The 13,897-nt window shown below is 36.6% G+C and overlaps 1 protein-coding gene across 11 annotated transcripts in view; it reads right to left on the bottom strand.

The window, feature by feature from the left end:
• Positions 1 to 13,897, bottom strand: part of BCAS3 (BCAS3 microtubule associated cell migration factor) — a 584,262-nt gene that overhangs the window by 366,145 nt on the left and 204,220 nt on the right. For all 11 annotated transcript variants that reach the window (XM_032871859.1, XM_032871862.1, XM_032871866.1 and 8 more), the window contains exon 14: positions 8,785 to 8,918. In XM_032871859.1, coding sequence (XP_032727750.1) covers positions 8,785 to 8,918 — 134 coding nt within the window. The remainder of the gene's footprint in view (positions 1 to 8,784; positions 8,919 to 13,897) is intronic.

The following is a 13,897-nucleotide window of genomic DNA, read 5'->3' as shown; positions in this document are numbered from 1 at the left end:
TTATTTCTGACACTTTGTGAAATAAATGCTATGAAACAGTCTTTGGTCCCATTTTACAGATTAAATGGAAACTTAAGGAAAGTAGAAAATTTATCCTTGGTAATAGAATTACTAAGCAGCATCCAAGCATATATGGAAGTTGGGGATAGGAAATGGGGAGTGACTGCTAATCAGCAAAAAAATTGTTATAAAAATGTTTTAATAGTAGATCCTGGTGATGGTTGCGTAGCTCTGTGAAGATACTAAAACAACAAAAAAAAAAACACTGAAATGCACATTTTTTAAAAAATTTATTTTATATTCTAAGAATTATATCTCAATAAAGCTAACATTTTGCGGGGGAAGGGAACTGATAAAAGTCAAGAGCATAGGGTTATACATAGGACAATGAGGTTTAGCAAATAAAAATACAGAAAGTCCAGTAAAATTTGAATTTCTTTTTTTTTTTAAAGATTTTATTTATTTGACAGAGAGAGAGAGAGATCACAAGTAGGCAGAGAAGCAGGCAGGCGGGGGGGAAGCAGGCTCCCCGTTGAGCAGAGAGCCTGATGTGGGGCTCAATCGCAGGATCCTGAGATCATGACCTGAGCCCAAGGCAGAGGCTTAACCCTCTGAGTCACCCAGGTGCCCCTAAAATTTGAATTTCAATATAAATCTAAGTAGGCAATATCTGGACATACTCATACTAAAATTACCTATTTTTATTTGAGCTGACCATTAAATACTATCAATTAAGAATATTAAATAGCTAGATTCTTTTGCCATTAAGAATTAAACCTATAAGCTTACCATTTTATAGGACTATACTGATGAAAGTAACACTTACCTGATGTGCAAAGGTTTCCAAAGCAAGTTGACCATTTACTAAAATTTGTATGTTAAGTACTAAAATGACTTGTACCTGCTTGAGTAAGACATTATAGAAGTATATTAACAAATATTGTAAAGGCTTCACCATATATTCCTGCTGAAAAAGAAGTATTTTTCTTACTGCATATGTGCCTTATGAGGAAAATTACTGTCAGATGCAGAGGATATCCCAAGTCATAGATCACAAAACAACTTAATTCAACATAATTAGACCCACATACTTGAGTTTTTTCCTTGCCTGATTAAAGTACCCTCAGAGTTTTTGGAAGAATCTAGAATGACATGATTTTGAAGTATTCAAAGACAGTTAGCTAGATCATATGCCATATAGATTTCATAATCAGTGCTAAATTTTATATATTATTTCAAAGTAATTTTCAGTAGAAGCTTACGGAAATTAATTTTATAGTCATTACTTGAGTTTCCTTAGATCTTAATATTTGGTGTTTAAAAATTCCCAATCTTCTAAATTACAGAGTGTGACATCTCTATTTCCAGGTTGGATGTACAGGTAATTAAATGATAAATAATGCTAATGCAAATGATTTACAAAAAAAGGTGTAAACAACAAAAAAGTATAAATATTTAAAATAGTAAAATTCTAGGTTATAGCTGAAGTAGGGCATACAAATTACTGGTGAGGACAGAACAGGTATTACAAAAACAGAGTTAAGAAATCAAATGTGTGGGCACCGGAATGGCAGTTGGTTAAACATCTGACTCTTGGTTTTAGCTCAAGTCATGACATAAAGGTCATGAGATCCAGCCCCGTGTCAGGCTCTGCACTCAGCATGGAGTCTGCGTGAGTTTCCCCCTCTCTCTCCCTCTGTTCCTCCCCAACCCTTCCCATCTCTCAAATAAACAAATCTTTAAAAAATAAAATAAAATAAAATGTGCCAGCAGCATAGTTAAATATTGAATCTTCACCTAAAATGGTCATCTACTTAGAAACTTCCATACAAAAGAAACAAAGATGAACAGTAACTAAAATAAGAATAAGCAAGTTTAGATGTGCCAGAAGGTAAGGACACTGTAAGAGAAAAATGGAGATATGTCAAAGGACACACATGTCAGGTTGATAGATGCCACTGGACAAATATGGGATATCCTGAGCATTAAAATAAATAGTCATTGAATGAATATAAGCCACTGAAATAAAATAGGAATCTATTAACCAAATGATATATATAAATAAAAGAAGTGTTACAAATTTGGGGAGGGGAAGGGATATTTACATAATTTAAAATGACTTCTACCCAGGGCACAGAACAGAAGCAGTAGACAAAAATGTCCCACCCCTAAACTACCCTTAAGAGAGATATATTTTCATACTTTAAAAGCTGCTGCCTGACAGTCCAGCATTCAATTAGCCACTATCTAGATGCTGACTGAGATCTATACATTAACAAAATGAAGGATAAAAAGCCAATGACCATCTCAAAAGATATGGAAAAAGCATTTTAAAATATTCAATTCATAATAAAAATACCCATTCATGATAAAAACTCTCAATAAAGTGAGTATAAAGGAAATGTACCTCAACATAATAAAGGCCATCTATGAGAAGCCCACATCTAACATCACACTCAACAGTGACCAGCTGAAAGCTTTTCCTCTAAGATCAAGAACAAGGATGCACATTCTCACCACTTTTTTCAACATGCTACTGGAAGTCCAAGTCAGAGATATTAGGCAAGAAAAATAAAGAAATCAGTCAATGTGATATAACAAACACTTCAAGAAAAGAAAGGATAAAAACCATATAATCATTTCAGTGGACACAGAAAAAGCATCTAACAAAGTAAAATATCCATTCATAATAAAAACCAGTTGCAAAATAGGTTTAGAGGGAACATACCTCAATATAATAAAGGCCATACATGAGAAACCCCACAGCAACATCATACCAAATGGGGAAAAACTGAGAGCTTTCCCCCTAAAATCAGGAACAAGATCACCAAGTCCATTCTACCACTTTTACTGGAAGTCCTAGCCATAGCAATCAGACAACAAAAAGGAACAAAAGGCATCTACATGGGTAAGGAAAAAAATAAAACTTTCAAAATTTGAAAATGACATGATACGATATACAGAAAACCTGAAAGACATCACCAAAAAAGTACCAGAATTGATAAATGAATTCACCAAGGTCACAGGATACAAAAATCAATGTACAGAAATCCATTACATTTCCATATACTAATAACGAAGCAAGAGAAACAGAAATGAATAAAGCAATCCCATTTATAAATGCACCAAAAATAAGATACCTAGGAATAGACTTAGCCAAGGAAGTGAAAGAACAGTACTCCAAAAACTATAAAATACTGATTAAAGACACTGAACATGATACAGACTGCAAAGACATTCTATGCTAATGGACTGGAAGAACAAATACTGTTAAAATGTCCATACTAGCCAAAGCAATCTACACATTTAATGCAATCCCTATCAAAATACCAACAGGATTTTTCACAGAATTAGAACAAATAATCCCAAAATTTGTATGGAGCTACAAAAGATCCCAAATAGCTAACATAATCTTAAAAAAGAAAAACAAAGCTGATGGTATCACAATTCCAGATTTTAAGTTATACTACAAAGCTACAGTAATCAAAACAGTATGATACTGGCACATAAACAGGCACATAGGTCAATGAAACAGAATAGAAAACCCAGATGTGAACCCACAACTAATCTTTGACAAAGCAGGAAAGAACCCAGTGGGAAAAAGACCATTTCTTCAGCAAGTGGTACTGGGAAAACTAGACAGCAACATGCAAAAGAATGAAACTGGACCACTTTCTTTTACCATATATATATAAAAACAAAACTCAAAATGGATTAAAGACCTAAATGTGAAGCCTGAAACCATAAAAATCCTAAAAGACAGCATAAGCAGTAATTTCTCTGACATCAGCTGTAGCAATATTTTTCTAGATATGCCTCCTGAGGCAGAGGAATAATACGAAAAATAAACTACTGGAACTATATAAAAGTAAAAAGCTTCTGCACAGCAAAGGAAATAATCAACAAAACTAAAAGGCAACCTAATGAATAGGAGAAAATATCTGCAAATGACATATCCAATAAAAGGTTAGTATTCAGATTATATAAAGAATTTATACAACTCAACATCCAAAAAAAAAAAAAAAAAAAAAACAACCCCACAAATAATGCAATTAAAAACAGGGCAGAAGACATGAAAGACCTATCTCCAAAGAAGACAGACAGATGCCAACAGACACATGAAAAGATGCTCAACATCACTCAGAATCAGGGAAACACAAATCAAAACTATAATGCACTACCACCTCCCACCTGTCAGAATGGCTAAAATCAAAAATGCAAGAAACAATAGGTATTGGCGAGGATGTGGAGAAAAAGGAACCTTTTACACTGTTGGTAGGAATGCAAACTGGTGCAGCAACTCTGGAAAACAGTATGGAGGTTTCTCAGAAATTTAAAAACAGAATTGCCCTACAATCCAACAATTGCACTAGTGGGTGTTTACCCAAAGAATACAAAACCACTAATTCAAAGGGCTACATGCACTCTTATGTTTATTGCAGCATTATTTACAAAAGCCAAACTACAGAAGCAGCCCAAATGTCCATTAACTGATGATTAGATAAAGAAGACGTCTCTTTCTCTCTCTCTCTCTCTCTCTCTCACAAACACCCCCCCCACACACACACCGGTGGAATATTATTCAGTCATAAAAAAGAATGAAATCATGTCATTTGCAATGCTGTGGATGAAGCTAGAGAATATAATTCTAAGTGAAATAAGTCAGCCCAAGAAAGACAAATACCATATGATTTCACTCATTTGTGGAATTTAAGAAAAAAAGCAAATGATCATAGGGGAAAAAATAGAGAGAGGCAAACCAAGAAACAGAATCTTAACTACAGAGAACAAATTGATGGTTACCAGGGTGGGGGGATGGCAGGATGGGTCAAACAGCTGATGAGGATTAAGGAGTGCACTTGTCATGATAAGCACTGGATTATTAAAGTAAAAACTTAAAAATAATTAAAAGAGAAAAATCATAAGAAAGAGAAACTACATTTACAGTACTTATCAAATAAATCCACATGAGTGGACCCATGAAGTTCAAACCCATGTGGTTCAAGCGTTAGCTATATTTGTTGTAAGATTCAGGTCACTAGAAAACCCAGAAATGAACCCAGAACTATATGGTCAATTAATCTTTGACAAAGCAGGAAAGAATATTCAGTGGAAAAAAGACAGTCTCTTCAACAAATGGTGTAGGGAAAACTGGACAGCAACATGCAAAAGAATGAAACTGGAACACTTTCTTATCCCAAACACAAAAATAAATTCAAAATAGATGAAAGACCTAAATGTGAGACAGGAAACCATCAAAATTCTAGAGAACATAGGCAGTAACCACTCTGACATCAGCTATGGCAACTTCTTACTAAGTTGTTATAAAGTAACTTCTATATAACAACCATATAGTTGGATGTTGCCACATAGTAACTTCTTACTATGTTTTACTAAGTAAGACATATCTTACTAGATATGTCTCCTCAGGCAAGGGAAACAAAAGCAAATACAAACTATTGGGATTTCATCAAGATAAAAAGCTTTTCATCAGGATAAGATAAAAAGCTTTTGGGTAATGGGTATTAAGGGGGGAGTTTGTGTTGAGTACTGGGTTTACATGTAAGTGATGAATCACTAAATTCTACTCCTGAAATCAGTATTACCCTATATGTCAACTAACAGAAATTTAAACAAAAATTTGAAAAAAAAATAGTAATTTGGTAAAGTTAAAAAAAAGATAAAACCTTCTGGACTGGAAGAGATTATGCTGAGTGAAATAAGTCAAGCAGAGAGTCAATTATCATATGGTTTCACTTATTTGTGGAGCATAACAAATAGCATGGAGGACGAGGGGAGTTAGAGAGGAGAAGGGAGTGGAGGGAAATTGGAAGGGGAGGTGAACCATGAGAGAATGGACTCTGAAAAACAATCTGAGGGTTTTGAAGGGGCGGGGGGTGGGAGATTGGGGGATCCAGGTGGTGGGTATTAGAGAGGGCAAGGATTGCATGGAGCACTGGGTGTGATGCAAAAACAATGAATAGTGTTACACTGAAAATAAATTTAAAAAATTAAAAAAAAAACTGCACAATGAAGGAAACAATCAACAAAACTAAAAGGCAACCTTTGGAAGGGGAGAAGATATTTGCAAATGACATATCTGATAAAGGATTAGTATGCAAAATCTATAAAGAACTTATAAAACTCAACACCCAAAAAACAAATAGTCCAGTGAAAAATGGGCAGAAGGCATGAACAGACATTTTCCCAAAAAAGACACCACATGAAAAGATGCTCAACATCACTCAACATTAGGGAAATACAAGTCAAAACTACAATGAGATACCACCTCATACCTGTCAGAATGACTAAAATTAACAACACAGGAAACAACAGGTGTTGGTAGGAATGCAAACTGGTGCAGCCACTCTAGAAAACAGTATGGAGGTTCCTCAAAAAGTTAAAAATAGAACTACCCTACAATCCAGCAATTACACTATTGGGTATTTACCCAAAGGAAACTGATTCCAAGGGACACATGAACACAAATGTTTACAGCAGCATTATCAACAGTGGCCAAATTGTGGAAAGAGCCCAATGTCCATCAGCTGATAAATGGATAAAGAAGATATATACACAATGGAATACTACTCAGCCATAAAAAAGAATGAAATCTTGTAATTTGCAATGAGGTGGATGGAGCTAGAGAGTATAATGCTAAGCAAAATAAGTCAGCCAGAGAAAGACAAATACCATATGATTTCACTCATATATGAAATTTAAGAAACAAAACAAATGAACACAGTGGGGAAGAAAAGAAAGGCAAATCAAGAAACAGACTCTTGGGACGCCTGGGTGGCTCAGTTGGTTAAGCGGCTGCCTTCGGCTCAGGTCATGATCCCAGCGTCCTGGGATCGAGTCCCACATCAGGCTCCTTGCTCGGCAGGGAGCCTGCTTCTCCCTCTGCTTCTGCCTGCCTCTCTGTCTGCCTGTGCTCGCTCACTCTCTCTCCCTCTGTCTCTGAAAAAAAAAAAAAAAAAAAAAAAAAAAAAGAAACAGACTCTTAACTATAGAGAATAAACTGATGGTTATCAGAAGACAGGTGGGGGGGATAGGTTAAATGGATGATGGGGATTAAGAAGGGCACTTGTGATGAGCACCAGGTGTTACATGTAAGTGCTGAATCGCTAAATTCTACACCTGAAACTAATATTACACTGTATGCTAATTAACTGCAATTTAAATAAAAACTTTTAAAAAATCAGTCACATTTTGAATGAAGAACTTCCCACATTTTAGATTTGGCTGGCTGTATTCTCATGGTATTGTTTAACTTATCTATCTCTGTCTTTTATGTAAAGTACTAATTACATCTAGGGGCTGAATTGGATTCAGGTTTAATTTAGAAGACTGGGCAGAAATAGTTCATAGATAATATTGTATACATCCTATTACATCAAATCAGGAAGTACATGATATCTGACTATTCCACTTTGGTAATCAGCTAAAACTAAATACAGATGATAACTGCCTAAATCCATTGTTTCATTAGGGGTAGCAACAATGGTGATTCTTAAAATTCTGACTTTTTTTTAATTGAGGTATAACTAACATACAACATTCTATTAGTTTCAGGTGTACAACATAATGATTCAATATGTGTATATATTACGAAATGATCACCACACTAAATCTAAATTCTAACATTTTTAATACTGGAATTCTTCCATAAAGAAAAACTTTCCCTCACCAACTATTCAGTTATCTTATTAAATTGAAATAAGGAAGACAAGATACATGCTTTAGTTATCAATTTTCAAAATAATGAGTTAGTAAACAAGCAACCTACACTTATGTCCAATACTTCCCTTTTAAGTATCATTACAAACTCACAGATTTCTATATATTTAAGATGTTCATTCTATGATAGAAAATTTTAATGGAAACTTATGATAAACAGCATTTTCGACTACTGGGAAAGGATAGACTAGCTAATAAGGTGATGGGTCAATGAGCTCTTAGGATAAAGGATATACAGTAGCATATGGTAAATGCACAACCAAAAGCTCTGGGAAACCAAAGATTGAACAGTTGGAATTTTAGCCTATTAAGTATCTCAGTATGTACCAAGTGACATTAAGAGTACATGTAAAAGCACTTAGCATGGTACCTAATACAAATAGTAAGTTATATCTGTGGGTGTGGGTGTGGATGTGTGTGTGGATGTTGTGGGGATGTGTATATACATGCATGCCCATACATGCATGCACAGTGACGTGTTGCTAAAAGTTAAAAACTGGCTCCATAAGAAAAAAATAGTTCTGACTTGCAGTGTTTGTCGATTTCCATTAAACACTCCTAACACAGATGTAACGGCACCACAGCCAGAGCTGGGAACAAATGTACACAACTCATTCTCACTATACCACCGAATATTATCCATAGAGTCATATGATATAAAATGCAATTATTTTTGCATATATATGAATATGTGCTTACATGCATATGTGTGTGCGTGTGCATGTATGCAAGTATATAAAACCAAAACACACAAAAAAGACCGGGAAAGATATCTAATGGATGACAGGGTTTTCGCCAGTGGGGGGAGAGGGGTGGGAGAGATGGAGATGGTATAGGGTAGGAGGAGAAGGATAAATAGAATTTTTGTTTTATCAAGTTCACTGATTTGTTCACCTACTGCTTATGTATTTATTGGGTCAAAATAGGGTACTTTATGTTCTCAATAACATTAACATTAAGCCCCAAATAAACAGCTTAATCAGATGTCATACTACACACACACATACACACACACAAACACCTTCTAAAAAATATACAACTTACTTTGGCTTCAGTTTCTCCTCTGTGAAGAGTATACAGATGATGGACAGCACTTTGTGATGAAGACCAAGGATGAGTCAGAATTTGGAAGACATGAAAGTCATGGCCGAGGGTGTCTGTTGTGACTAGAAGCATTCCTGAAAGACACACAATAAGAGAGTAAAAGTAAAAACAATTAGGCATGTGGATGAAATATTTTCACAAAGTATTCATTATGCTTTCTTTATTTTTTTATTTTTTTTGAAGAGTCTACCTATTTATTTGACAGAGAGAGAGAGATCATAAGTAGGCAGAGAGGCAGGCAGAGAAAGAGGGGCAAGCAGGCTCCCTGCTTAGCAGAGAGCCCGATGTGGGGTTCGATCCCAGGACCCTGAGATCATGACCTGAGCCAAAGGCAGAGGCTTAACCCACTGAGCCACCCAGGCACCCCTCTTTATGCTTTAAAGTACTACTGATGGAAAAAAAAAATGACCAAAGATGTAAAAAAAACTTCTCCCAATTAAAAAAAAATAAAATACAACATCTTTCTTCTGTATGAACCTTCATGCAACATCAGTATACATCAGTATAATTTAGTAAGGACACTAATTGTAGAAGTTTTCTGTTTCCGTATGCCTAGTAGAGAAAGGATTACTAAGAGTTCTCAAACACTTAAAACAGCCAATGTGATAACAAAAAATGTGAAAATGACTTCTCTCCATGAAACTAAAACCTGCTCCCACTTCTTACCATTTTTCAAAACCTGAATTTTGAGTTTCAGTTTATCTACAATACCCTACCTTAATTCACCAGTTTAGAATGTGTCTCTACCCTGGCATAACATTTATCCAAACTGCTTATAGTGTCTCACAGAGCAAGTTTTTAATTTTGACAAAGTATCTCGGTGGAGAACTCTTTCCCTAATCCATGGTCACAACTATTTTGTATTCTGGTAAAATTTTCAGAGTTTTATATTTTACATAAAGGTCTATCATTCATTTTGAGTTAATTTTTGTAAAAAGCATGAGGCATAACACAAAGGAACTTTTTTTGGAAATGATGTTCAGTTGTTCCAGCAAGATTTCTTCCAGAAACTATTCTTTATCCACGGAGTTCTTTATCCTTTATTTTTTAAATCTATTGTCAATTTGTCAAATATCAACTGGCTGTATCTGATAGATCTTTTTCTGGAATTATTATTCTAGTCCATCAATTTCATCTATAGTCATCTTTACTCTCATTAATACCACACTTTCGGAGGAGGAGTCAAGATGGCGGAGAAGTAGCAGGCTGAGACTACTTCAGGTAGCTGGAGATCAGCTAGATAGGTTATCTAAAGATTGCAAACACCTACAAATCCAACGGGAGATGGAAGAGAAGAAGAACAGCAATTCTAGAAACAGAAAATCAACCACTTTCTGAAAGGTAGGACTGGAGGAGAAGTGAATCCAAAGCGACTGGACAATAGACCGCGGGGGGAGGGGCCGGCTCCCGGCAAGCGGCGGAGCAACGGAGCACAAAATCAGGACTTTTTAAAAGTCTGTTCTGCTGAGGGACATCAGTCCAGAGGCTTAACCGGGGTGAAGCCCACGCGGGGTCAGCGTGGCCTCAGGTCCCGCAGGGTCACAGAAGGATCGGGGATGTCTGAGTGTCGCAGAGCTTACAGGTATTAGAACGGGGAAGCTGGCTACAGAGACAGAGCCGAGGAGTGAGCTCTAAACTCGGGGTTACCTTGAACCGGTCGCAGGCTCAGTCAGCTTGGATCGTGGCCAGAGGACAGAGTGACGGGAGTAACTGGGCACTGTTCTCTGAGGGCGCACTAAGGAGTGGGGCCTCAGGCTCTCGGCTCCTCCAGGCCGGAGACTGGGAGGCCGCCATCTTCATTCCCGTCCTCTGGAACTCTACGGAAAGCGCTCAGGGAACAAAAGCTCCTGAAAGCAAACCCGAGCGGATTACTCAGCCCAGCCCCTGGTAAGGGAGGTACAATTCCGCCTGGGGCAAAGACACTTGAGAATCACTACAACAGGCCCCTCCCCAAGAAGATCAACAAGAAATCCAGCCAGGACCAAGTTCACCTACCAAGGAGTGCAGTTTCAATACCAAGGAGAGCTGCGGAATTCCAGAGGAGGAGAAAGCAAAGCACGGAACTCATGGCTTTCTCCCCATGACTCTTTAGCCTTGCAGTTAATTTAATTTTTTTTTTCTTTTTCAATTTTTTTTCTCTTCTGCCAAATTTTTTTAAACTTTTACCCTTTTCTTTTTTAACATTTTTTAACTAGTTTATCTAATATATATATATATATATATATATTTTCTTTTTTATATTTTTTCTTTATTCGTTTTCTTTTTTACTTATTCCTTTTTTTTTTTTTTCTTTCTGAACCTCTTTTTATCCCCTTTCTCCCCCCTCACGATTTGGGATCTCTTCTGATTTGGTTAAAGCATATTTTCCTGGGGTTGTTGCCACCCTTTTAGTATTTTACTTGCTCCTTCATATACTCTTAACTGGACAAAATGACAAGGCGGAAAAATTCACCACAAAAAAAAAGAACAAGAGGTAGTACCAAAGGCTAGGGACCTAATCAATACAGACATTGGTAATATGTCAGATCTAGAGTTCAGAATGATGATTCTCAAGGTTCTAGCTGGGCTTGAAAAAGGCATGGAAGATATTAGAGAAACCCTCTCGGGAGATATAAAAGCCCTTTCTGGAGAAACAAAAGAACTAAAATCTAACCAAGTTGAAATCAAAAAAGCTATTAATGAGGTGCAATCAAAAATGGAGGCTCTCACTGCTAGGATAAATGAGGCAGAAGAAAGAATTAGCGATATAGAAGACCAAATGACAGAGAATAAAGAAGCTGAGCAAAAGAGGGACAAACAGCTACTGGACCACAAGGGGAGAATTCGAGAGATAAGTGACACCATAAGACGAAACAACATTAGAATAATTGGGATTCCAGAAGAAGAAGAAAGAGAGAGGGGAGCAGAAGGTACATTGGAGAGAATTATTGGAGACAATTTCCCCAATATGGCAAAGAGAACAAGCATCAAAATCCAGGAGGTTCAGAGAACCCCCCTCAAAATCAATAAGAATAGGTCCACACCCCATCACCTAAGAGTAAAATTTACAAGTCTTAGTGACAAAGAGAAAATCCTGAAAGCAGCCCGGGAAAAGAAGTCTGTAACATACAATGGTAAAAATATTAGATTGGCAGCAGACTTATCCACAGAGACCTGGCAGGACAGAAAGAGCTGGCATGATATATTCAGAGCACTAAATGAGAAAAACATGCAGCCAAGAATACTATATCCAGCTAGGCTATCATTGAAAATAGAAGGAGAGATTAAAAGCTTCCAGGACTAACAAAAACTGAAAGAATTTGCAAACACCAAACGAGCTCTACAGGAAATATTGAAAGGGGTCCTCTAAGCAGAGAGAGACCCTAAAAGTAGTAGATCAGAAAGGAACAGAGACAATATACAATAACAGTCACCTTACAGGCAATAAAATGGCACTAAATTCATATCTCTCAATAGTTACCCTGAATGTTAATGGGCTAAATGCCCCAATCAAAAGACACAGGGTGTCAGAATGGATAAAAAAAACAAAACCCATCTATATGTTGCCTACAAGAAACCCATTTTAAACCCGAAGACACCTTCAGATTTAAAGTGAGGGGGTGGAAAAGAATTTACCATGCTAATGGACATCAGAAGAAAGCAGGAGTGGCAATCCTTATATCAGATCAATTAGATTTTAAGCCAAAGACTATAATAAGATATGAGGAAGGACACTATATCATACTCAAAGGATCGGTCCAACAAGAAGATCTAACAATTTTAAATATCTATGCCCCTAACGTGGGAGCAGCCAACTATATAAACCAATTAATAACAAAATCAAAGAAACACATCAACAATAATACAATAATAGTAGGGGACTTTAACACTCCCCTCACTGAAATGGACAGATCATCCAAGCAAAAGATCAACAAGGAAATAAAGGCCTTAAATGACACACTGGACCAGATGAACATCACAGATATATTCAGAACATTTCATCCCAAAGCAACAAAATGCACATTCTTCTCTAGTGCACATGGAACATTTGCCAGAATAGACCACATCCTCAGTGCTAAATCAGGTCTCAACCAGTATCAAAAGATTGGAATCATTCCCTGCATATTTTCAGACCACAATGCTCTGAAGCTAGAACTCAATCACAAGAGGAAATTTGGAAAGAACGCAAATACATGGAGACTAAAGAGCATCCTACTAAGGAATGAATGGGTCAACCAGGAAATTAAAGAAGAATTGAAAAAATTCATAGATACAAATGATAATGAAAACACAACAGTTCAAAACCTGTGGGACACAACAAAGGCAGTCCTGAGAGGAAAATATATAGCGGTACAAGCCTTTCTCAAGAAACAAGAAAGGTCTCAGGTACACAACCTAACCCTACACCTAAAGGAGCTGGAGAAAGAACAAGAAAGAAACCCTAAACCCAGCAGGAGAAGAGAAATCATAAAGATCAGAGCAGAAATCAATGAAATAGAAACCAAAAAAACAACAGAACAAATCAACGAAACTAGGAGCTGGTTCTTTGAAAGAATTAATAAGATTGATAAACCCCTGGCCAGACTTATCAAAAAGAAAAGAGAAAGGACCCAAATAAATAAAATCATGAATGAACGAGGAGAGATCACAACTAACACCAAAGAAATACAGACAATTATAAGAACATACTATGAGCAACTCTATGCCAACAAATTTGACAATCTGGAAGAAATGGATGCATTCCTAGAGACATATAAACTACCACAACTGAACCAGGAAGAAATAGAAAGCCTGAACAGACCCATAACCACTAAGGAGATTGAAACTGTCATCAAAAATCTCCAAACAAACAAAAGCCCAGGGCCAGATGGCTTCCCGGGGGAATTCTACCAAACATTTAAAGAAGAACTAATTCCTATTCTCCCGAAACTGTTCCAAAAAATAGAAATGGAAGGAAAACTTCCAAACACATTTTATGAGGCCAGCATTACCTTGATCCCAAAACCAGACAAGGATCCCATCAAAAAAGAGAACTACAGACCAATATCCTTGATGAACACAGATGCAAAAATTC

Source organism: Lontra canadensis, unplaced genomic scaffold (assembly GCF_010015895.1).
Source record: "Lontra canadensis isolate GAN:19392208 unplaced genomic scaffold, GSC_riverotter_1.0 scaffold43, whole genome shotgun sequence".
In the NCBI taxonomy this organism is placed as follows: domain Eukaryota; kingdom Metazoa; phylum Chordata; class Mammalia; order Carnivora; family Mustelidae; genus Lontra; species Lontra canadensis.
Note: the sequence above shows the minus strand (reverse complement) of the source record. Positions and strands in the feature narration are given on the sequence as shown.